Source organism: Oryzias melastigma, linkage group LG9, assembly GCF_002922805.2.
Source record: "Oryzias melastigma strain HK-1 linkage group LG9, ASM292280v2, whole genome shotgun sequence".
NCBI classification, from domain to species: Eukaryota; Metazoa; Chordata; class Actinopteri; order Beloniformes; family Adrianichthyidae; genus Oryzias; species Oryzias melastigma.
Genome location: NC_050520.1, coordinates 17924884 through 17947107, shown reverse-complemented (window position 1 = coordinate 17947107; position 22224 = coordinate 17924884). Strand labels below are relative to the sequence as shown.

Genomic DNA, 22224 nt, shown 5'->3' with positions numbered 1-22224 from the left:
ACATACAAATACAAAATAGTTAAATTTGTTAAACAAATAAAAAGGAGATTAGAAGGCAAAACAAAGACATACAAAACAATAAAACAAGCAAAGAATACTAAGGGTTTTGTATAATTTATTGTCCTTTACAAAAAGTGGGAAAAAAATCATTTACTTTTTATTTTTTAGGAATTTTAATGAGTTAAATATAAAAAAATCTTATTAAATATGTTAAAAGTGGTTTGTTTTAAACTTAACTTTAATAAATATAAAACTTGTCCAGGATTATTAATACAGACTGTTGCGTGAAATTACACCAAAAAGATATATATATATGTATATAGGTTTCAGCTGTAAAGAATGTGGACTACTCTGTAAAAGGGGGTTACTGTAAGAAACCTCTAAAAGGACATAGAAGTGAAAAAAAATGGCTACCTGTTTCTTGCACATGAAAGCATATGGAACTTAAATTAAAATGTTATTACTCTTTAATTACCGTTGTCTTCTGTGTAAGCGTTTGGTTTGTTTTGAGCATGTAAAGCCGTTTGTGAAATAAATGCTTTCATGAAAACTGCAATTGAAATAAAAATGATTTACTGACCAAAATCTCTCTAGTCAATTTTTGCTTTCTTATCAGACTCAACCATTTTGGTCATCATCTTTACTTTAATATCAATGTTAACCTGTGCTGTTTCTCCAAACATGAAATAAAGCAGCAATAGTTGTAGGGATCTGGTTAAAAACTGTAAAAAGAAAAAGAAAACTCCACAAAGAAAAAAAAAATGATGTAGTGTAACAGCGTCTTGTGTCTTCTGTGAATCACTCTGGTGGAGGAGATCTGCTTCCTTCCTTCCTGTTTGGAAGAGGAAAGCCTAAGATGTAATCTGTAAATGTCTCCGGTGAAATCTCCTCTGGTACTTCTCTCTCCAGTAAATGTTCTCCATCTGCATGACACAAGTTAAACAATGTTTGCTGTCTTTCAGGTATTTTTGTATGAAATATTTATACTTTTTTTACTTCTGTGGTGCCTACAATCTTCTTCTTCCTTGTTGTCTTCTGATTTGAGGCCTAAAAGAGTAGCAAAACACTCTTCCACCTCATCCATGGTCATAGGTTCCCCTGTGATTATCAAAAATATGTATATTAGACAGGCATCATGCAAATTATGGAGCCAGCAGAAATACAGTAGAACATTTTTTTCTGACTTACACGTACCTCGAGTCTGTAGAAGTTCTAGCAGCTCATGTCTCAGCAGAACAGGTTGTGCTGTACTCTCACTCTTACCAAGAACGTGAAAAGCTTGAACGAGTTCATTGTGAGAGATGCCAAAGGCTGGCCGGTGGTTGATATACAGCTTGATACACTCCTGTAAGTCAATGTCTGTTACATACTTTCCAGTTTCTGCATACCTGCTGAACTTGACCTCATTCTGCATGTCTTCTATCTGGTAAAAAAAAAAAAACAAGAAAAAACAAACAAACATGATGTTAGTATAGTTTTGAAGGATAAAATTCTCTGATGTTTTTCGTTACATACCTCTTGTTCTGTAGGAAAGTAGCCTACAGCTCTCATTAAGGAGGGAACCTCTGACAACGGAATTTCTGTCGGCACTGGTTGATTCTTCATCAAGCTAGAGCCATAATGACGGACTTGGCAGAAATAGAAACAATCCTCCATGTCCTTAAGAAACAACAGATTTTTCTCACATTTAAAAAAAAAGTTTCTGATTATTTTTTTTATTTTTTTCTGTTTTGTATTGTCCTGCATGTATAAATAGGAAGATTTCCACTTAAAATACAAATTTCACAATTTCCAAAAAATGCTTTTTTACTACTTACACGTGGAAAAGATGTGGGACTCAAAGAATATCATAATATTGGATTTTTTTTTTTTTAGATTTTCAACACAATTCAGATTTCCCACACAATTCCTGTAAGAAAGATCCAAAACATGCAGATGGAGGTCAACCCAACTGACCGGTTTACTGATTGACAGACAAGGCACAATATATATAGGACTAAAAGGCGGTATGCTTGGAAAATGTTCACTACAGGATCAGAGGATTCAACTCTTTCCAAGCTTTTTATTTTCTACAACTAAGAATTCCAGCGCAATTTAACATTGTATCCTCACTTAGGATATTCTGATGACTTTGCTATAGAGTGTATCAGTGACAGACAATATACTAAGTATATGGCACATCTGGATTACTGTTTGGTAAGAAAAGAAAATTATCGGTTCATGCAGACAAAGGAAGAAGAATAAAAAAGATTTTGAAAGACGCTCCTCAAGAGGAGGCTTGATCAGACTCTCCGCTAGTTTGTATGTGCTTTCCTAACAGTGAAAATCAGTTTTGTGTTTAAAAATACAGAACACAATATTTCAACATAGTGTTACGTGCCATTGAACCATTTCGTGTAATTGAAATTGAAGAAAAGACAAAACATTTAAATACAAAATGACCCACTTAGGCTACGGTATTTAGGATAGTCGGTTCAACAGTCTTATGAATATCCAAGCAAGACAGTTTTAACACATTTTAGTTGGTTCATGCATTCAGTACAAACATAAACACACACAACTCACTCTATAAAACTTGCCCTCTCGTCCTCCGTCTAACTGGGAATAAAAGGGAGTCATATCCTTTCCTCCCAAAGCTGCTGCAGCCTGCAACACACTGAGTCACACAAAGGAGAAGATTTTCTTCAAAAACTATCAGTGATCACACTTGTCTTCTACTGCTGAAGTAGAAATGACTAATCCTTACTTCAGATTAATTTCCCACATGATGGAACTGCGGTCAGAGACTCCTGTGGTAAAAATACATTTCCCATCATAGGAGCAGGATGCAGAGGACACTCCTGTTGCATGGCAGATCAATTCAGTGGACTTGTACGGGTTCCCATCCACAGGCAAAATCTGGAGACCAAGCTACAGCGCATACAGGCCGTTTAGTCATAAAATGATGTGGGAAAAGTGCATATATTATTAAGACATTTCCCACTGACCCTATCGTCTGTGATGAAAGCCAGGTGATACGACATCATTTCGGGTTCTTTATGCTTCGGAAGAACCATCATTTGCCTGATAGGAGAGCCAAGTGTTGGGCCCTGGACAGTCTTTCTGTTTTGGTGGAACATGGAACACAAACATGTAATAATGCTTCCTAACTGTGATTTGAAGCAACACCCATAAATGACAAAAAGTCTGATCACACGGTCCACTATCAACCTGCACATCTTGGTCATGCTGTTGAAGAGTTTCATCTTGTATTGGTCTGAGGCAATAAGAAGAAACTGCTCTGTTGTCAGGGGAGGAAACCACGTCATGCACAATGGAACGGCGCTTTGCTCAATGCGATCAGAGCTCTTGATGATGAGCTGGCCTGCTGAGCTCTTTTCCAGGTCGTACTCCACCTGTTTTATAAGTCACATGAAATAAATGTCGTAAATTAGCAAAAACTATTGTAGGAAATAGTCAAATGCACCATAGTAGACTGACCAGTTGTCTGTCCATTCCTAGTGAGAGCAGTCTTGGGTAGGTGTTGTCCAAATGAAGCCCAAAAAGAAGATCTGTGATGGGCTTGGAGTGAGAGTGGTATCTGTCCAGACAAATCCACTGAGGCAGAGAACCTTCATTTCTCTGCATGTGGAACACTGTCAGAGCTTTGCCAGCATCCTAAACGTGAATAATAATATATTTAAAAAAATGTATGCATTACTAGAGGTAAATACAGTAAAAACTCTTCAAGTTACTCTGGAAACAACATCAGATTAACCGCATGTTCAGTCAGACTAAACCAGTTAAACTAAAACATTTTACAGATGTGCTTACTGCAGTTGCGAGATACTGTGAGTCTGAAGAGAAGGCGATGAGATGGATGCTGTCTGTAGTGCAGCGCAAGGACTCAGCTGAATCACTTTGAATTGCATTGGCATTGAGTATCTGAACAGATCCACTGCTGAAGCCAACAGCAAGGTAGATTCCTGCTTAGTGCAAAAAGAACAAGTTTTTATTTTAACTGTACACAAACAAAGGAGCAGCAAGCCATCATGTAAATAGAGTGCATGAATATCTTGGTTTACCGTTGTGGTCAAAAGAGACACACTGGATGCTCCCCTCCGTTTCAAAGACCCTCCGGTCGGTCACTGTGTTTTTTTTATAATCCCATACTTTCAAAATTCCCAGCTGACTTCCCAATGCCACAAAAGGCCGACTGGGGTGGCATGCGACTGCGTGGTGCAGTTCACGTTCCCCATGCACCAGAGTCTGAATGCTGCCACTCTGTGTGTTCAGCTGCAGGACGGTAGAAGTGACTGTACATATCAAAAGCTTCCTGGGAAGAAAAAAAAAAGTTATGACTTGAAATTTTAGGATTCAAAAACATTTATTTCTTTTACCCCATTATCACTGCTTCATCCTCCTGAACGCATTCCTGTGTGTGTCCTTTGTTACACTCTTTGGTAAACGAAATGGAAGCAATAGGATCCAAGTTGAAATTCTTGTACCAACAGAGAAGACTCAATGTATCATCATAAAAGCAGATTTCTCCTTTTGTGTCTCCCGTTATAACGAGGCTGTGGGAGATCAGATGACAGAGAAGGTAAATATGACAGACTAGTTCTGCAGAAGCTACAGTTATCGTTACACTGGCGTTGGTTACCCATCAGCCATGGTGAGAGCAGTAATCGGGTTGTCCTGTAGACAAAGATGCACAATTGTTTTGTCTGACAGGATTTGGTTTTCGACCAAGTCCTCAGTGACGTCCCACACAACAACGTCCCGACCGATGACTGTCAGGATCCGGGGCATTCTCAGGTGAAACAGAGACCAAGACATGTTGGATTGGTGGGTGGTTGTCGAGGGGTCAGATAAAGGTGGAACTGCTCTTCCAGCAGCACATTTGTCTGCTTTCATGAACTGCAAAGAAAGAGAAGCAGTCTCTGTGTAGCACTCATAAATATAAGCCCTGTTTTATGATATTCTGCTTTTTATGCCTACCCTCTTGAGACCCAGTGCCAAGTACTCTAGATTTCTTTCCACCTATAAAAAAGACAAATTTCTTTAGTGAGTGAACAGAAAAAGAAAATTATATGAATATTTTCAAACTAAATATTTGAATATGATGCAGAAAAACGTACATTTGTTCTTTTTTAAATAATGTTTATGTACAGCTAACTAAAAAAGAAAGGAAAACTTAGATATGGATGTTAGTGGTATACCGTTAATTTGAGGATTTCCACTAATCCAAAACATACTTGGATTAACATCTGGATTTTTTTATGCTAATTTTACTGTTTCTCTTTTACTTTTAAATCTGAAAATAAAATCTAAAAAACAGCAAAATTATTTTAAAAGTCTTTGTTTCAGACTGCAAAAAGTCCAAAGGAGATGTCAAATGGAAAAAGAACAACTTTAAAGCAAAAAAATAAACAAAAAACCATGTAGTGTCATGACAGAAATGTTTACATGTTGTTTTTATTTGTTACATAATGCTACAAGACAGGGACGGTGGTTTAACAACTTGTAGAAAAGGGATTGAGGAAATGACTAACTTTTACTGGCAGTAATTCTGAACAATCTAGAATTACTGGTTAACGTCACTCACAGAGAAGCAGTTATGTCACATGGCATTTAAAATAAATTGTTTACAAGATTAACAATGAGTATAAAATGTACAGAAGAGAACTAATTGACACTAAAAATTAGTTTTTTGTCCATTTTTTCTTTAAATATAGTTTAAAGTATCCCCTTATACACATTAACAATGTGTGTGGGAGATGATAAAAACATGGTTTCTACATGAGTGCATTTTTGCTGCACGTCTTACTATGCAGTAGAACAGCACATGACTTTCACTTCCAGTAAGGAGCTGAATGCCGTCATTCGGCCTGTAAGCGACGTACTTCTGAAAAAAAAACCACAAATCACAACAGTGAGTTTTATTACCAGTCCTCTTCAGTTAAAACACTGTAAGATGTACATTAAAGTAATATAATGTTTCCTTACTTGAAAACCATATTCAGGGTTGATTTCTGTAAAGCAGACTGGCTTTTGGGAGTCTGTGATCCAATCCCAAACACACACACACTAAAAAAAATAACGAAAAGGTTTCACCTCATTGCAATGTTTTATGCAACTGAAAAAACCTTGCTTGGTTTTTTATTTTTTTTTATAAAACATTAAGAGGTTAATTTAAAAAAATCCCTAAATATTTAAAAAATATTTTACGTTTTTCAATAAATCTGTTTATATTAGTCATATTTCACTCACTTGAATGTTTTCACGCCCAAGGGTTACCAGATGTTTAGTGTTGCTTGAAAATGCCACACCAATCACACCTCCAGGAGGATGGCAGTTGAATAAGGTTTGAACAGGAAGGCTCAAAGATGACAAAAAATATGAAGATGATCAAGAATCAAAACAATCATTCATTAAAATGTGTGTTAGGCATCAATCATTACCCAGAATAGGCATCCCAGATTATGACCATGCTCTCAGACCCGCAGTCTGCTGTTGCAATCCAACGTCTGTCCTCACTCAAACACATACAGGAGATGTTGGTTGAATGACCCTAGAAATGGTAAAAAAGTGGGAAAAAAATATAATGACAGTCTCTTAAATAATCGTTTTAAACTCTTCATAACAAGAGACTATATCTAACAATGTTGTACTGGGGAATTGTACCTGCAGAATGTGTTGGACGTTTAAAGTGTGATTGTATATGATTCCAAATCCTGACGTATACAGCAGAACCAGCTGATCTTTGTCTTGCAGAGTGAAGACAGGAAAGTCTGAATTTATCCCAAAGACCCACTTTGGTGACTAGATGGAAAACATGCAATTATTTTCTAAAAGCAAATGCAAAGAAATAATTAAATCTTCATCACTACACAAGAACAAAGAACATTCTTACTAATGCTTGGGTTTCAGCCACAGATGTATTCTTTGAGAAGAGTGTGTCTTTAGTTGCTGTGTAGACTTGAGACTCCCCAGCCACATGCAAATAGTCAGCCTTGTTTTCTACTTTTTGGCAGCCTGCAGTGTCTTCATCTTTGCTCTTTCCTTTCTCCTCCTCATCCTCAGCTGTGGCTCCACTGTCCTGGGTGGGGTCTGCAGCTTGCTGATTTTCACCTTTGCTCTTATCATCTTCTTTTTCTGACATTGTGTCAAGGCTGATGAGAACATTTGACACATTTGGCAAAACAACAAACTTTGAATTATGTTGATAAAGCATTATTTTAAAACCACAATAAAGCAAAATTAGAAAAAATTGAAGTGTCACTCTATAAGTAAACAAAACTATTGATAATAGTATAAAACACTTATTTGAAAAAAACGAAATTTACATTGAAAATTAGTGTTTAGGCTCAAACTTCACATTTCAAAAGAAAAACAACCAACCTTAGTCCTTAAAATCACCGGAGTTAGCGTCTGGTTGCCTAGTTACTGTGGTTACCACGAGAAGTCAGGAACCAAATGAGCGATTCCTGTTTGGCTTTTCAAATTAAAAGCCCATCGGGATTTTTATTCCAACTGCGAGTGTTTTTATTATCATCAAAGTGTATTTTATCAATCAATAAAACTCTATCAGAAATCTTGCTATGGGCAGCCACTCAGATTAATTAATTCAAAGTTTACCAGAAAAAAATGGATTGAGATTAGATCAGTAAATTCTTTATTAAAATGTGGCTGTCACCAAAATGCCTGGGGTGCTCTATAATAAGGTAAAATCTTACGGATTTTCAAAAGATCGTCTCGTTCCTGTTGTGTTTTATTAGCAGTTCCTCCAAACGTGTTGCCTAAATGTGCCTAAATTAAACATAATATTTTCAAAAATATATCTAAACCCAGTGAAACTCAGTGATTCTTTAGGGGCGTATATAATGTCCCCTTTATTCATTTTATTTTCTTTTTTCTTTCTTTTCTTTTAAAAACTGGATTAGACAGGGAAAAAATTTGTATTCATGTACTCAGATAAGAAACGTCATAATCAAGCTGGATTTCACGCTCAAAAGTCATTCCGGATGCCACCTTCAGAATAAAGTTTTTAAAATGAAATACGAAGCGAAGTTTTGCCATAGCTCAAGAAATTAAAAACGCAGTGCAAGTAGCACCGTGTTGTGTCATGCACATATATGTATGGCCATAATGCATTTTTCAACACGAGCGACAAATATAAATTTGACACAAATATTAATTTATTTTGAAAAGATTAATTGAATCCATCAGGTTCCACCAAGTATTTCTACTACGTATTTCCGGTTTCACAGAAGCCTCCTAACTTTTAGCTACGTGTCAAGCCTTTTTACTTCTCTCGTACTTTCAAACAACATTTATTTTCCTTATATTTTTTTTCAATTGTTTGCTTATCCATTCGAAGAGTAGAGAGCTTTTACTGTCTTCATGCTAAATGTCGAAGTTTTAGGATAAGGGAAGACAGAATACGGCGTTTACTAGAAGGCACTGGAGTTTGTAATGTTTTACCCGCTCTTTGACTGACAGGTAAGCATCCCCCTTTTTAAACTACACGTTTAACTTTGATAGGATTCTCCGCCTTAATATTACTCTATTATATTTTTACCCCTGATTCTCCTGATTGACAGTCAGCTGATCGGGCTTTACATGGATTATCTAACAGAGTGTGGTTAAAATGTATTTCTCTTAATGACAAATTAGCCTGCAGACCTTCAGTCCGGCTCCCGCGTGACTATGGATTTAAAGCCAAATAAACACATGTTGATTGGAGCTTTTAGGAAGCAAAACAACTCTAAAGAAGTACACATCTCAGTCAGTGTCTGATTTTTAACAATTTGCATTAAAGAACAAACAAATAAAAAAACTAGTTTTATGTACAGTATGAGTTTGGCCCTTTACATAAACAAAAGTTTACAAAAGCATGTTTACTTAATCATTATTGTAACTTTTGTAGCTCATGAATAACTTGTTTTCTCACATGGGGGATTTGCATGAAAGTGAGAACTACAATGTGGACAGAAAAGCAAAGAGGAATCCGAGTGACCCAGGAGGAACTTCTCTGCAAAAATGCCTGTGGTTTCTATGGAAATCCTGCATGGCAAGGCTTCTGCTCCAAGTGCTGGAGAGATGGATCTCGCTCTGCCAGCACCCCAAGGCAAGACCCAAGGTAGACACTTGTGGTGTCACGTGGTACCATATGGTAAAGTTAAAATCTGATTAATAAAAAAAGAGTTGAAGGCTTGACGTGTGTGTTTACTGTAGACCAAGAAACGATGAAGCCTCCCCCACATTCTCTAAATTTGAGGAGAAGAAGAACTTTGAAAAAAGCCGTCGCATTAACACAGTGAGGAGACTCTTCTGGGGCAGTTTGTCTCCTCCCAGACCTCAAGGTAATCTTTCAAGCAGTTTGGTTTCAGTCCCATCAAGTCTGAAATGTCAGGTGTATCAAATTCTTTAACACATTTGGAAAATGCATGAATGAAATATTCTAAAGTTTAAATGTCATCTCATTACTATGTAATCAAAAGTCTATAAAAACATGCATTTCAAGTATCTGCAAGCAAAACTCCCAAGTTCCTGTGTTGCTATGCAGGTTTTCATGACTGTTTTAGGCTCTACATGCATAAAAACCTGACTATTTAATGGGTTTTGTAAGTTTAACTAGGTCAAACTTTCATATATTGGAATAGAGCTGTGATTTCTACAGCTGTGACCACCAAGCCTCTTCCAGCTGTCAGGAGGTGCCACTGGTGCCATGCAAGAAACAATCTTTAGCCGGAAGCGGAAATTTTGCAACTTTAGTTGGTTACGTAAGCGGAAGTTTCCTCAACTTTAGGAAACCCTATCAAAAATAATATTTTAAAAGCTTTCAGAACTATTTGCTTTCAAGCTTTTACATGCCTGTCTTACAGTTTAATGTGAAAGATTAGCTTCAAATGGGACAGAGAACGTTAATTTTTGTATTTCATATTAACAAACGTTCAAATTTGTATAACTACACCCGTTTACCGTTTAAATGACGCTTTTTCTCTGTGAATCAGCTGATCACGTAAGCAGTCATGGCATGTCAAAGGGAAAAAAGTTCAAAAGCTTAAAATGGGGGGGTCGAGGACTTCTAGCCAATGATTTTGTGCGCAAACTACCGGTATGTTTTTTTGGGTCTGACTCCGACAGGGGGAGGGACTTCTGGCTATTAATTTTCGAGCGTCATATTTTATCTCTGTGATCAGATTCTCTTGACTGTAGGTGGTGGACATGTGCTTGTAAACAGTGGCAAAGGAAAAAGAAGAAGAAGGCCCTCCCTGGTTTTCCAGTGTGAACACCATTGGGTTTATGTGTGTGCTTGAACTCGCATCAAATGCCCATTATGATTGTAGTATCAAGCAGACTGAGATCTGGTTTCTGACCAGTCCACCTGATAGTAGTTTAAAATAAAATCTCATGTTTTTGGTAACTCTCTTTTCTAGTTTGAGTGATGGATCCTGAGCATTTTAATTGTGTCTATGAACGATATATCAGCTCATTTACAAATAGATAAATTTTGATTCTTGAAGGATTTCTTTTTTGAGATGAGAAAATAAACAATAGAGAAGATTTTCAAAATAAAACTTAAACTATTTGGTGGCTTTTTTTGCGAGTGTCAACATAACAGTCTGTTCTTAAACACAGAATGATGTTCTTTGTCTCTGTAGAGTCCTCAGAAAGTCATGCAAAGATGTTACAAGCCTACCAGAGCCTTGAACCTGGTGACTTCCCTGGTTTCCTAAAGATCCTGCGGAGCCCGCCGTCACAGCGTCTGCAGTCCCGCTGCACAGCTTTCCTGAACACAATGAAGGCTTGCCATGTAATTATGTGCATGAATGTTCCCCTTTCACCTGAATGTGACTAATCCTAAAGACAGATTTATTGAACTCAAGTTCTTTGCTGATCTATAAGCAGATTATAGAAATACACAAAGATTCTTTTTTTTTTGTAAAGGATCTGCCGGTACAGAAACAGTCGGACCACGTGCAAGACTTCTACCAATCTTTTTCTGAGCATTTTAGAAGTAAGTCCAGTTTTTCCATCTCATTTCCTGAGGTGTTTTCAAAATCCAAAGGTCCAACGGGAACTCTAATGGATCCACTTATTATTTTAAGGTTTTCCTGAAGCTCAGGTCACTGAGATAATGGAGCATGTAGAGAAGCTGATAATGACACGACTGCACAAATGGGTGTTCTGCCACGACAGCTGTGATGATGAACAGAAGGACCTGGCTCTCCAAAGACGGATACGGTAGCTCTTCTTTTTTATTTGAGTTCTTTGGTTTTGTTTTTTTTTCTAATCTGAGGTATGATTTCCACACGTCGTTGTGCCGCAGCTCCTTAAACTGGGTCACTGCACAAATGTTGAGTGTTCCTTTTCCAAGTGAGAAGATTCCAGTCACAGGAGACCCCTTTTTGAGTGCAATAACAGGTAATTTTTAAGATTCATTTAAATGAAAAACATTTTTCTTCTGTCTTTTTACTTTTAAACTTTAAATCTCTGATTTGCACTGTAAAAAAAGTTCCATAAAAGCATAAGAAGAAATCTGACACTGTATTTTTCAACAGCCATAATTGAAATGGATGCCAAAAGAGCCCCGCAGGACAAACTTGCATGCGTGTCCAAATGCTGTCAGCACATTTTCGAGGCGCTCGCTGTGTCCAGCAGTGAGCCCGCCAATGCCGATGACTTCTTGTCCGGCCTGGTTTACGTTGTGCTCAAGGCCAACCCGCCCCGCCTGCACTCCAACATGCAGTACATGATTCGCTTTGGGCTCCCTCACAGTCTCATGGCAGGAGAGACCGGCTACTACTTCACCAACCTGGTAAGTGAGCTTTGAAGCTTCCAAAGTGAGAGCTGCTTTTGCAATCATTTTGTGTTTTTCCTTTATTTAGTCATGTGCGGTTGCCTTCATTGAGAAGCTGGATGGACCAGCTCTCAACCTGAGCCCTGAAGATTTTGAGAGCTACATGAGGGGTCAGCGTGCGCCCTCCGTAGCAGCAAAGAGGCATCAAGTGGCCAGAGACACGCAGCGTCTGTTGGAAGAGCTGCAAGGCAGACACGAGAAACTTCACCAGGGAGTGGATGATCTCGGCATGCAGCTCCAGAACTGGGTTCAAGATGTTCACTCTCAGATTGATGAAGCAACTGCCCAGTTTACCAAAGCTGAGGAGGAGATAACCGCACAAGCCGAGGTCGGTCAGCTGGCTTCAGTATCAGATCAGGGTCAACACAGAGAAGGTGATAATGAAGAAAACTCGGCGTCTATCCTTTGTGATCCTCATGCATCTCCAGAAGATTAAAGACTCATCGCTGTCTTACCAGAATCTCCTCAAATGGCACAAAAACCAGCAACGTAACTAAGCTTTCAGGAGAAACATTATTTATCTTCTACATTTGCACAAGTTCTAACTCAAGAAGGTGCTTTTAAAGCCACCTGACATTTCACTGTGTTATTTCTGGACATATTTAGACTTTTATTAACTTTAACATTAATTTGCACTAATGTTTTAATATGAAGGCGGTGAAATCTTGTCAGTCTAGTATCATTAGTAACATGAAATGAAGTTACATTGAACACTCAGGGAAGGTTAATGGGGGGGGTAAGGGTGCCTACTTCATGATGTATTTTTTGTGTTCACTGAATACACTCTAATGTTGGAAAATAACAGATTAAAATGTGAAATTATTTTTTTGATCACTACAAGTGAAGGTTGTGATTATGTTACAGCTGTATGATGTGGCTTCTTTTTTTTTGCAGATTGCTTCAACTTAATGTCATTATTTGTACAAAAAGTGTACAAAAGTTGGTTACAACAGGTGAAAAGTTTATGAACATTAAATAAATGTATCCTAATCAATATTCATATGAAGTAATAAATTAAAGCTTTAAATTAAGACTTGTTGATTACTTTATTTTCTTAAAACATCAGAATGTAGTTAACACAAAATGTTATGGCTGGTACAATAATAGATATGCCTTTAACTGAATGAAGCATTTTCAGATCTCCACTACTTTCATCTGCTCTTCCAGGATAGAAATACTTTAAAAAATTTAAACCAAAAATCTAATCATTTTACTTCATGACACACCATGTCCCTTTCACTTCAGAATTTTTTTGTTTAAAAAAATACATGGTCTGATTTTCAGTAGTAGTGCAACAACAATTATCATTACAGATTATAAGGTCATAGAGCAGCACCAAAGTGATTAAATGAAGCAGAAGATCTTGTAATAATAAAAAAAGATTGTTTCTTGGAGATGTTTTGGCAAAGCACACTTGTACCTTTTTGTGATATTTATAAAGATGTTCTGCCAATAGCATTTTGCATGACTTGCTCTGCCAATCCGTTAATCCTAGAAACCAAGAAAAATTTGAAGCTAAGTAACAGTAATTGAAATCTGTGGCCACTTTTTATGCCTGATATCGGTATACAATGAAGATCATACCAATACAATTGAATGCCAGCTTTAAAATCACCAAATATTCCTCATTTATATGCAAAAAATGATCTCCCTGAACAATAAAAAGCCACATCACAGATGTTGGAGTCAGGCAGATATATTTTTACATAAATAAATAAATAAAAGAAAAAGCATTATATGTACTCCCTACCAGAAGGTGGCGGTAATGAGCCAGTCTGGCAACAGCGCACAATAACAAGGAAGTGCGTCACACAAACAGGAAGTGTAGTGATAATATCCATCAGCAAAAATGAAGATGACAGAAGAAAACTCTCCTGAAATGTCAAATATAACGATTGATGATGTGAATGCTTTGATAAAAAAGAAAGACGAAATTGAAGAGCAGATAAAAGCATACTTTGATGTCCTAGAGGACGTAAGTTGAACACACAGTTTCAAAAACTGCGAGTTTTCGTGTTTCCAAACATGTTTTTTTCGGTTTTTATAGCAGGGCGTTGGAATCGAGGGTCCACTGGTTGACGCCGAGGGTTACCCTCGAGCTGATGTGAATTTATACCAAATCAGGACAGCGAGACACAACATATCATGTAAGCATAAGACTTTTAAAATAGTTTTAAACATGACTAGTAGCTGTCATTGTCTCGATCAACAAAAGGGATGACCGTCTCTTAAATAACTTGATTATAAATGTAAAACTATTTCTTGATAGAAAATGTACACTGGTCGTTTCACAGTTGATAAATTATATATGTTTTAACAAAAAGAAAACTATATATATTATTTGTAGTCATTTGCACAATAGGTTGACTCATCCTGTGTCGTTTCAAACAAAGTTCAAAATGTATAAATAGATATAATAAGACCTATAAACAACAGCAATGACTCTAACTATATATTTACAGTTCTTTTCCCTCTGTTTACTTATTTAATTTTAAATTTTTTTGTGTGAATCTTCTGAAACTAAAATTTCTTTTGGTTTTCCAGGTCTCCAGAACGATCACAAGGCCATCATGGCAGAGATAGAGGAAGCCCTGCATAAGCTCCACGCTTGTGAGAAAGCCAAGCGAGACCAAAACCAAGCAGAGACCTCAGAAGAGCCCATGGAGCAGGAGGTCACCCTGCCGCCTCCTTTTGCACGAGTTGACACTGTGACTGAAGGCTCACCTGCCTCTGCAGCTGTTAGTGCATTTCTCCTTCTTTTGAATTTTCAAGCTAATTATTTGTTTTGCTGAAACTGAAAGTAATATGAGCATTTTTTTTTGTTTGTTTTTCTTAAAGGGCCTCAGAGTTGGAGATGAAGTCATCGAGTTTGGCTCTGTAAATACCAAAAACTTTCAAAACCTCCAGAATATTGCATCTGTGGTGCAACACAGTGAAGGGGTAAGTTTAAAGTTTGTCCTGTAGGTTTTCTTTAAAAATAACTATTTTTGTTGCTAGAATGTCTTTTGCTTTGTTTATAAACAATTTTATCTTATTCACACTTTTGTAACCATACCAATCTCCAATAATTCCATTAGATTTTAACTCCGTTGTGAATCGCTCCATCATGTTTCTTTTGCAGAAAGCTCTGCGTGTTGGAGTTATAAGGTCTGGCCAAAAAGTTCAGATGACCCTCACTCCACAAAGATGGTCTGGCAGAGGTCTGCTGGGGTACGTGTTGTTACATGCACTTATATTTGGATCGATTCTACTAGAAACAGCTTGATTTAAATGTAAAAGGCTAAAATACAGATGTCTTTCAAGTAAGACCTATACATTTTATTTTGTTATTAAATGAAGTACTAGTAAATCAACCATATACCATAATTTCTTATTGTTTTGACTAGTTTTTTTTTTTTTTTTAAGTCAAAATCTGTTAATGCCGTCTGTTTTCCTTTTCATAGGTGCAACATCCTTCCTGTCCAGAGATAAACTGCAGGATTACATTCTGGTGCTTTTTCCTTCCTTTTTTGAGTGATTTCACAATGACTTTGTATACATGAAGCAGTCCTACAGCTGAGATATGGGACAATAAAGAACACTTGATCAAGAGATTTCAATGAACGTCGGCTTGGCAGACAGTTTTCTGCATGTGTAAAAGTTGGGACTGTTAGTTTCAGGGTTTTCCTTCTGTGGAGCAAAAAGCTATTTTGCTTTTTCTATAATCTCATCTTTGTTTGAATGAGGGACTTTGACTTTAAGATACAGCGATTTTAAGAAAGAAAAATATCTGAAAGATTTGTGGAAATGTTTTGGAATGATCTCAAAAGGTTTATTGATTTTGACTTGTGTTTGTCAGAAGGATTTTCACTTCCTTTCTTCAGAATTAATGAGGGGGCCCTTTTTTATTTGCAGTGTTAAATAAAAATGTTATCATCAAACAACAATAAAAATGACATAAAATTGCCACCACTGGTTGGAAATTAATGTGTTTAAGAAAATCAGGAAAAACGTTTTAATCAGAATAAAATTATAGGTTTTATTGAGTAAAACAAAGAGTTAAGTACAGTTTTTCCCCAATTTTAAAAACAAGTAACTGCTAAGGATTTAGGCAAAAAAATATTTAACTTTGTGCAAGTCGACAGCGACCTTGATCTGAATGCCAGATAGACAAAAAGCCAGTCTTGACATGTTTGTGTTTTCCAGCCTGTTTTAAATTGTAAATATCTAAACCAACAAAGTTTCTTTTTTTTTTTTCTATTTGACAACAAAAGAATGACAAGCAGGCTGATCATGCAGGCATCTTGAGTTTCTTCTTTTTGGGTTTGACCATTTGTGGCAGTTGGATTTTAAAGGCAGTCCTGAAACAACAACACAAAATAAAACTTAGGTCATAATGCATAGACTTCAATGATGCAAACAATCACATTTCAATTAAAAAAACAGATTTTCCTTGTGGAATCTTAAAAAGGAAAAACACTTACTCGCATGTTGTGCAGATGGGGCTGAAGTTGCAAAATACTTCAAAAGAGATGAGAACGAAGTGTCATTAAACTGCATTTGTTGCTGAAACCTCATAGCGTGGCTTTAAATTACTCACTTGAGAGACAAACAGAGCACACATAGCCAATTTCGATGAGATTGCGGTGGCAGAAGCACGCCGCTCTGTAATCCACGTGTGCAGGGGGCGGTAATACCAGCTGGGAACGCTGCTCTGAGTCTGGGAGGAACACCCACTAGGAATAAAACACAAAAGTATGAACAATAAATCACTAGTACTGCACCAAAGGAATGTAAAAATCAACTCTTACCAAAAGATATTGAGCCAGGGCTAATTTTTGTGGTATCTTCAAGTACAGGCCTCCAGTTATATCACAAGCCTACAAAAAAAAAGTAGTTTCAGCTCCGGTGGTGCAAATGACGTACAATTGAAGAGGCCAAAGGCTCCTCTGTAGTCCACATTGGATGACAATTAAAAAAATATCAATTCTTTCTGTGATACTAAACTGTAAACTCAAGGGGTCAAAAAGAGAAAAGTACCTGCTGAAGGAGCCCCGAGTCTGAGTCCAAGACACAGGCATCTATCAGGATGTTCTGTTTTAAAAAGAAGAAAAAAAAATCCTTTATGTTGACAATTTTTTCCAATCGACCTCTTTGGATACACACAAACCCATTCACACCAACAGTGCAACCTAAGGAGGAATTTGTTTTCCAGAACAAAAACCACAGCACCATATAGTTAAAAACAACGTGACATTAAACTCTTCATTTAAAACATACTAAATGTGTAATTTATGTATTTTACAGAGTTCATTAAACAACAGAAGTGCAGCTTGATTGGAGATTCCAACGTTAAAACATGTGAACCTGTTTTATCCTCATACCTGCTTTTGTGCGGCGAAAATCACATTCATGAAGTTCATGTACTGAAGGGCGCAGTCCTCGGCTGCTTTAATCACCTGTTCAAGACACACGAGATGAGCTCAGAGTTCAGTGATGTCACAAAAGCACTCATACATGAGTGGAAGACTTACCAGTATTCTTGATTTAATCTCCTGTCCAACTAAAAACACAAATAAACAAAACGTATATTGTAAAGGGATAAAAAAAAGTCAATATTGACTATTCTGATTTGAGAAGCATTACCTTCAAGTTCTTTTGAGACTCTGTGAATGTCTGTTTATAACAGCATTAAGGAAAATGTGTCAAGCAGATCGCTATTAGCAAGCAAAAGCATTTTAGTTGTTTAGCACTTTTAAAAAAAAAAATGGAATCAAATACCCGCACAAGTGATGACAGAGTTATTATAATAATAAATGTTGGTGAAGATTCGTTTTCTGGACTGACGAAAGACGAAACAGTTTGTCAGGATACAGCAGAGAGCTTTGGCAAGAGATCCGGCCAGCAGAGTATCTGTGGAATTGCCCCTCACTTCCGCTACAAATAATTACCAGCATGGGTTAAATATTAAATACCACAGTCATACTTTAATGATTATTTTAACAATATTCAGAAAATAAAGTTTTGTATGCTCATTCACCTTTTGACAGGACATTCCTGATCTCTTCAGCGATAGTGCTGTTGGCTACGGCCAGGAGCTCGTACTTCCCGTCTCTGGTGGAGGATACGTCATCTGCAGCACCGTCTCCTCCTCCCAAACTTTTACTGGGATAGAGGAAGTGACTGAAAGGAAAGAGATCAAATGAATGAAAAAGAAATATTTTAGTTTTAGTGAAAGTATTAGCTTGCTCTATTTTTTAAGGTACCTGTCTTGGCAGTGACTGGCAATCACAGCCAGCTTGTTTGTTCTGGTCAAAGCCAGGTGGGAGTTTCCCATCACCATGACTGCATCCAGGCACTTGGACAGAGTAAACTGGACAATGACAGAAACATGTTTTAGAATTTCAACAATTGAGTATCCAGTGCAATAAAAGCTAATGAGGGCTTTCTGCAGTACTGCTTGAGTTAATAGTCTGATTTCAAACTTTATAAAATCATTAAGACTTTCAAAAGGTGCATCCTAAGCAATCTGTGGTATTTTAACAGATTTATTCTCTCAACAGAAAAAATGAAGACATGATACATCAAAACAACGTTTTTATTTTATCTGTATATTGTTGGTCTTTGTTTTAAAACATAAAAACAGTTTGTTCTTAAATTTAGAAGTAAAAAGTGACAAATTTTACTGCGTAGGATTTCTTTTGTCCAGTTTTAGGTTTATTAACATCATTTTAAAAAGTCTTTTTGCAAAAAAGGAACCTGGGTTATACTTAAAAGATTGATATCAAGCACTGCCACAAAAACAGGTTTTAAAGTAAATTATTAAAGTGAATTTGAAACTTAGAAAAGATGCTCAAAAAGGCCATGAACTACTAAGGTCTACTGTAAAAGAAAACTGTATATTGTGGTCATTATTAAACTCTCTGGTTGTCACTGAGTAAACCATGAATCCATTCTATTTTAATTTAAATAAACGTGATAAGAAATATTAATAAATAAAAAAGGAGTCTATTGGCATCAACTGTTCATTTCATGAATTTTGCTTTAAATTCAAACATCACTGAACTGATCCATTTCTTTGGGAAAAAAACACATGATAAATAGGATAAATTAGTACAATAATATGAAAATGTTGTTTTTTATGGATTATTTGTGTGCTTTTATTTGTTGGCTGTTACTTTTACTCGTACTGCTTTTGTGTTTTGCCCACTCAAAGTTTTGTACGTGAGAGTAAAAAAGAACCTCTGGTTCACGCTGAGCTTGCTGGCCCCACCATATCGGATTCACGTCCACCACGATGACCAGCAAGTTCACTTCATCTTGTGCCAAATATAAGAGTGGAGGTAAGCAGAGGGAAAATCTCACCTTAGTGAAGAAAATGTGAAATCCATAACAAGACATACCTGATGCCATCACGAAATGTCATCCATTCATAAAGACTAAGAACCTCTAGTGAGTCTCCAAGCAACTGTTTTCATTCATTCAATTATACAAAAGATTAAATTAACTGAAATAGCTTTTCACTTTTTCTATCTAATATGTAAGAAGCTTGCTATGATTAAAACAAATAAGATCTTCTTTCTTGTAGTTTGCGCATACTTTGTGCGCAGCTTCTTCTTCTCTTATTTTACCAAAATCACGCTACTGCCCCCTAGTGGAAATTCTGTGTCAGTTTCATTTTTAGAGCTCTGTACTCAGAAAACTGTAATTTTAAGCATGTATAAAATGAATTAAAATTACTGGCACCATTATGTTGTAAGTAGAGAAATAAAAAGCTTGATTATTTCTGAGTTTTATTTACAAGACAGCAGTGGCTCAGGTGCTTGAGCAGGTAAGCAAATGATTCAAGGACCAGCAGTTTAATCCCTGCTCCACCCAGTCAGCTGTTGTTATGCCCTTGGGCAAGACACTTCATCCTCCGTGCCCCCAGTGTGGCTACACTGGTGTGCGAATGCATATGAATTGTGAGAGTGGCTGTAGCTGCGTACTGACATCCACGAATTACAATATTCACATTTCTGACATTGACAAAAGAGGATTTACAGCAGACAACATATTTACAAAGTCTTTTAAAAAGTATAAGAAGGAAAATAATAAACAAAGCCCTCTGAGTATCACAAGAAAGACTAAAGAGAATAAAAAAATGTTATTGTTTTTTGGGTACTGGTTGACTTTTGAGTGGAACAGTCCTGTATTTTTCAGTTTGATAAAAGTCTGATTCAATAGCTGCACAAGACTTATTCAGTGAAACAAATACATCCCCATTGACTTCTGTGACTTTATGAATCCTTTGTTTGACGCCTTTGGAGCGCCAGTGAGTCTTCAGTGGCTTTTTTGTCGGGTCATCCACTGCTTGGTAAAGCCCTTCTCCTTCTGCCAGCGTGATCTTGTACTTGTGCCATGGGCACACTATGCAGAGTCGTCCATTAAACTCCTAATAACGGTAAGGCATAAAGATGCTGGTTAACATAATAACAACTAAAAACACTATTCAGAAGTTTTTTTTCTACACATAAAAACATGTCGAGTGCAGTCTGCAACATTTAGAAACTTTTCTACTGTGCTTTTATTTCTAAAAACTCACCTCAATATCTCCATGCTGCAATTCACCTCCAGAGTCTGTAAGTTTGAGATAACACAAGTTATTGAAGACAGCAGCTTTTTTAGCACCACAGCAGAAAATGCATGCCACACCTCAAAAATGACACTTTTCCAAATAATACCACAGCACACACGTGGTGCTCTGCTGCTCAAAACTCACGATAACACCGCTTGTCCATCGCATAAAGCTGCCTATCATGGTATAAAATGAGCACATCTCTGCATCCGTTTAACAGCTTGGTCACTCGCCCAGCCTTGACAATTTCTTCCTTCTTTCCAACATAGTGCAAATTGGGAGGAGATGAGGATGGCGAGTCCAAGAGAGATGAGGCTGAAGAAGAACGGTGGGTAGCCTCCTCCTCCGATGACATGCTGATCACTTTAGAGACAAGACACAGGTTAAGTATCACTTTTAGGAAGGTAATACTTGCTATTTTTATTGCAATTTGCCCCCAAAATGATTTTTAGATGAGAACTCACCTGTAAAGGTGTTTGATAGAACAGTATATTACAGGATATGCTGATTAATTTAGATATCTATGCGTACTAATCATCTCTAACAAAATACATTTTAACATTAATTTAAAAAAAAATAAAAATTACATATATTTTTGGCCATGACATAAAAAGCAAACAAATAAAGAAATAAAAACAAATGGTTTATCTCAAATAATGTGTGGCCACTAACTAGCATTTGTTTGCATAATCAAGCATTTTTAGATCTAAATTGGCATTTTGTGCGCAAAAAAAGTAGTAAGAGGGTAATCCGTGCCCACAAAATACCACTAAAATGATTGTTTGGGGTTACAAAACACGATTTTGTAGCCACAAATTATAAATGCGAGGAAATTTATCTTTTTAATGCCATGTCCACCTCTCTGTGAAAAAATGAGATGAATCTAAGAGGTGCGAATCAGAAAGCAGAGTTCTGTAAGTAAGGAACCATAGGCACTTTATTAATAACCAATATCTGATTGAACTCAAATTCTTAAAGTTGTTTAGATTATTTATTCCTACCAGTTTATATACCCTGGTTGACTCAGTGTGTGCTGTTCTGGTACCTTCCTATTGGTAATAAAATGTTATAAATAATTCTGGTAAAAAATGATTTACTGGGCTTTAAATAATTATTATAACTTTTATTCAGACAAAACATGCTACTTATCTAACTTAAGCCACTGGTTTGTTATCTTTTTAAAACAGGCTTGGTAAAAAGTAAACAAACGTAATCTTACGGTAAATGCTGGTGTTGTGTGTTTCATTAAATTATGTCCCCATGGAAACACGGACAGGATTATCATTAGATCCGGACTTTGATACCCACGTTTTTTGTTTTATATCTTGTTTTACTTTTTGTTAAATGTGGGGAAAAAATCGATTTAAATAAAAATAATTAACTTCCGAACCGATCCACCTGGATTTTTAGATTTGGTGTAATTTAACGCCTTTTTATCTACAAAAAAGTATGACCTACATGCATGAAAACCAAAGTATTTTATTTTTTTTTATTTTGTGATAAAAAATAAAAAAAACTATACAGGATAATTGTGTTTATATTATCAATATTTGCTTCTTGCCGCAATTTTATTTTCATTTTTGTTTTTCAAAATTAAAGTAATAAATGACATTTCCAAAATCATTCTAATCAGACTATAAATAACCCATCAAATTTATTTATTTGATTTTTTTTTTAATTACTGTTTTTTCAGCAGGTTTTTTAGAGTAAACATGGTTTACGGTCTGCTCATAGCTGCTTCGTCGGCTTAAACTCAGTGAAGGATTATCTCTTTCTCTGG

At 36.5% G+C, this 22224-nt stretch overlaps 5 protein-coding genes across 10 annotated transcripts; 2 read left to right on the top strand and 3 right to left on the bottom strand.

The window, feature by feature from the left end:
- Positions 1-630: 630 nt before the first annotated feature.
- cfap251 (cilia and flagella associated protein 251) lies at positions 631-7495 on the bottom strand. Of its 3 annotated transcripts, none has more exons than XM_024275714.2 (21): positions 7384-7494; positions 6896-7154; positions 6667-6804; positions 6444-6553; positions 6253-6361; positions 5989-6069; positions 5810-5887; positions 4981-5022; positions 4643-4899; positions 4380-4556; positions 4065-4315; positions 3814-3965; positions 3481-3657; positions 3211-3395; positions 2988-3102; positions 2747-2910; positions 2566-2656; positions 1516-1659; positions 1195-1423; positions 997-1098; positions 631-923 (listed from the first exon to the last, which is right to left on the bottom strand). In XM_024275714.2, the coding sequence occupies exons 2-21, from the start codon at positions 7142-7144 to the stop codon at positions 799-801; spliced, it is 2976 nt and encodes a 991-aa protein (XP_024131482.1). In that variant the 5' UTR covers positions 7145-7154; positions 7384-7494; the 3' UTR covers positions 631-798. The 3 variants fall into 3 exon arrangements, 2 of the variants coding, with proteins under 2 accessions (XP_024131482.1, XP_024131484.1); XM_024275716.2 differs by having other exon boundaries at positions 1012-1098; XR_004948435.1 differs by lacking the exons at positions 631-923; positions 997-1098; positions 1195-1423 and adding an exon at positions 1818-1909 and having other exon boundaries at positions 1521-1659; positions 7384-7495.
- Positions 7496-8227: 732 nt separating this feature from the next.
- On the top strand, positions 8228-12682 carry LOC112148531 (rab5 GDP/GTP exchange factor). Its single transcript, XM_024275717.2, has 9 exons — positions 8228-8484; positions 8956-9124; positions 9220-9347; positions 10650-10801; positions 10936-11005; positions 11097-11232; positions 11318-11412; positions 11550-11806; positions 11877-12682. The coding sequence occupies exons 2-9, from the start codon at positions 8967-8969 to the stop codon at positions 12282-12284; spliced, it is 1404 nt and encodes a 467-aa protein (XP_024131485.1). The 5' UTR covers positions 8228-8484; positions 8956-8966; the 3' UTR covers positions 12285-12682.
- A 957-nt stretch (positions 12683-13639) lies between these two features.
- psmd9 (proteasome 26S subunit, non-ATPase 9) lies at positions 13640-15451 on the top strand. The gene is made up of 6 exons (XM_024274609.2): positions 13640-13823; positions 13896-13995; positions 14393-14586; positions 14687-14788; positions 14970-15058; positions 15292-15451. The coding sequence occupies exons 1-6, from the start codon at positions 13698-13700 to the stop codon at positions 15317-15319; spliced, it is 639 nt and encodes a 212-aa protein (XP_024130377.1). The 5' UTR covers positions 13640-13697; the 3' UTR covers positions 15320-15451.
- Positions 15452-15852: 401 nt separating this feature from the next.
- Positions 15853-19439, bottom strand: gtf2h3 (general transcription factor IIH, polypeptide 3). 3 transcript variants are annotated; one of them, XM_024274606.2, is made up of 13 exons: positions 19231-19439; positions 19070-19149; positions 18094-18200; positions 17868-18010; positions 17702-17764; positions 17474-17503; positions 17362-17390; positions 17212-17286; positions 16868-16921; positions 16639-16707; positions 16428-16563; positions 16312-16348; positions 15853-16188 (listed from the first exon to the last, which is right to left on the bottom strand). In XM_024274606.2, the coding sequence occupies exons 1-13, from the start codon at positions 19238-19240 to the stop codon at positions 16119-16121; spliced, it is 903 nt and encodes a 300-aa protein (XP_024130374.1). In that variant the 5' UTR covers positions 19241-19439; the 3' UTR covers positions 15853-16118. The 3 variants fall into 3 exon arrangements, with proteins under 3 accessions (XP_024130374.1, XP_024130375.1, XP_024130376.1); XM_024274607.2 differs by having other exon boundaries at positions 19070-19146; XM_024274608.2 differs by lacking the exon at positions 19070-19149 and having other exon boundaries at positions 19231-19438.
- Positions 19440-19603: 164 nt separating this feature from the next.
- Positions 19604-21767, bottom strand: LOC112147931 (Rieske domain-containing protein). 2 transcript variants are annotated; one of them, XM_024274610.2, is made up of 4 exons: positions 21664-21767; positions 20589-20807; positions 20412-20446; positions 19604-20261 (listed from the first exon to the last, which is right to left on the bottom strand). In XM_024274610.2, exons 2-4 carry the CDS (start codon positions 20797-20799, stop codon positions 19974-19976), a joined length of 534 nt encoding a protein of 177 aa, XP_024130378.1. In that variant the 5' UTR covers positions 20800-20807; positions 21664-21767; the 3' UTR covers positions 19604-19973. The 2 variants fall into 2 exon arrangements, with proteins under 2 accessions (XP_024130378.1, XP_036069435.1); XM_036213542.1 differs by lacking the exon at positions 21664-21767 and having other exon boundaries at positions 20589-21651.
- Between the last annotated feature and the right edge of the window lie 457 nt (positions 21768-22224).

Excerpts from the sequence above, each read along its gene's own strand:
- cfap251 (XM_024275714.2), bottom strand. The coding sequence starts at position 7,144 with ATGTCAGAAAAAGAAGATGATAAGAGCAAAGGTGAAAATCAGCAAGCT. Across the intron at positions 6,362-6,443 it reads ATCTGGGATGCCTATTCTGG|CCTTCCTGTTCAAACCTTAT; the intron begins GTAATGATTGAT and ends GTCATCTTTGAG. Across the intron at positions 3,658-3,813 it reads CACAGTATCTCGCAACTGCA|GATGCTGGCAAAGCTCTGAC; the intron begins GTAAGCACATCT and ends ATTCACGTTTAG.
- LOC112148531 (XM_024275717.2), top strand. The coding sequence starts at position 8,967 with ATGTGGACAGAAAAGCAAAGAGGAATCCGAGTGACCCAGGAGGAACTT. Across the intron at positions 9,348-10,649 it reads GTCTCCTCCCAGACCTCAAG|AGTCCTCAGAAAGTCATGCA; the intron begins GTAATCTTTCAA and ends TTGTCTCTGTAG. Across the intron at positions 11,233-11,317 it reads GCTCTCCAAAGACGGATACG|CTCCTTAAACTGGGTCACTG; the intron begins GTAGCTCTTCTT and ends GTTGTGCCGCAG.
- psmd9 (XM_024274609.2), top strand. The coding sequence starts at position 13,698 with ATGAAGATGACAGAAGAAAACTCTCCTGAAATGTCAAATATAACGATT. Across the intron at positions 13,824-13,895 it reads ACTTTGATGTCCTAGAGGAC|CAGGGCGTTGGAATCGAGGG; the intron begins GTAAGTTGAACA and ends CGGTTTTTATAG. Across the intron at positions 14,587-14,686 it reads GCTCACCTGCCTCTGCAGCT|GGCCTCAGAGTTGGAGATGA; the intron begins GTTAGTGCATTT and ends TTTTTCTTAAAG.
- gtf2h3 (XM_024274606.2), bottom strand. Across the intron at positions 18,201-19,069 it reads AAGCTCAGCGTGAACCAGAG|TTTACTCTGTCCAAGTGCCT; the intron begins GTTCTTTTTTAC and ends GTCATTGTCCAG. Across the intron at positions 18,011-18,093 it reads GCCAGTCACTGCCAAGACAG|TCACTTCCTCTATCCCAGTA; the intron begins GTACCTTAAAAA and ends CTTTCCTTTCAG.
- LOC112147931 (XM_024274610.2), bottom strand. The coding sequence starts at position 20,799 with ATGTCATCGGAGGAGGAGGCTACCCACCGTTCTTCTTCAGCCTCATCT. Across the intron at positions 20,447-20,588 it reads GATGGACAAGCGGTGTTATC|ACTCTGGAGGTGAATTGCAG; the intron begins GTGAGTTTTGAG and ends TCAAACTTACAG. Across the intron at positions 20,262-20,411 it reads TGCAGCATGGAGATATTGAG|GAGTTTAATGGACGACTCTG; the intron begins GTGAGTTTTTAG and ends TACCGTTATTAG.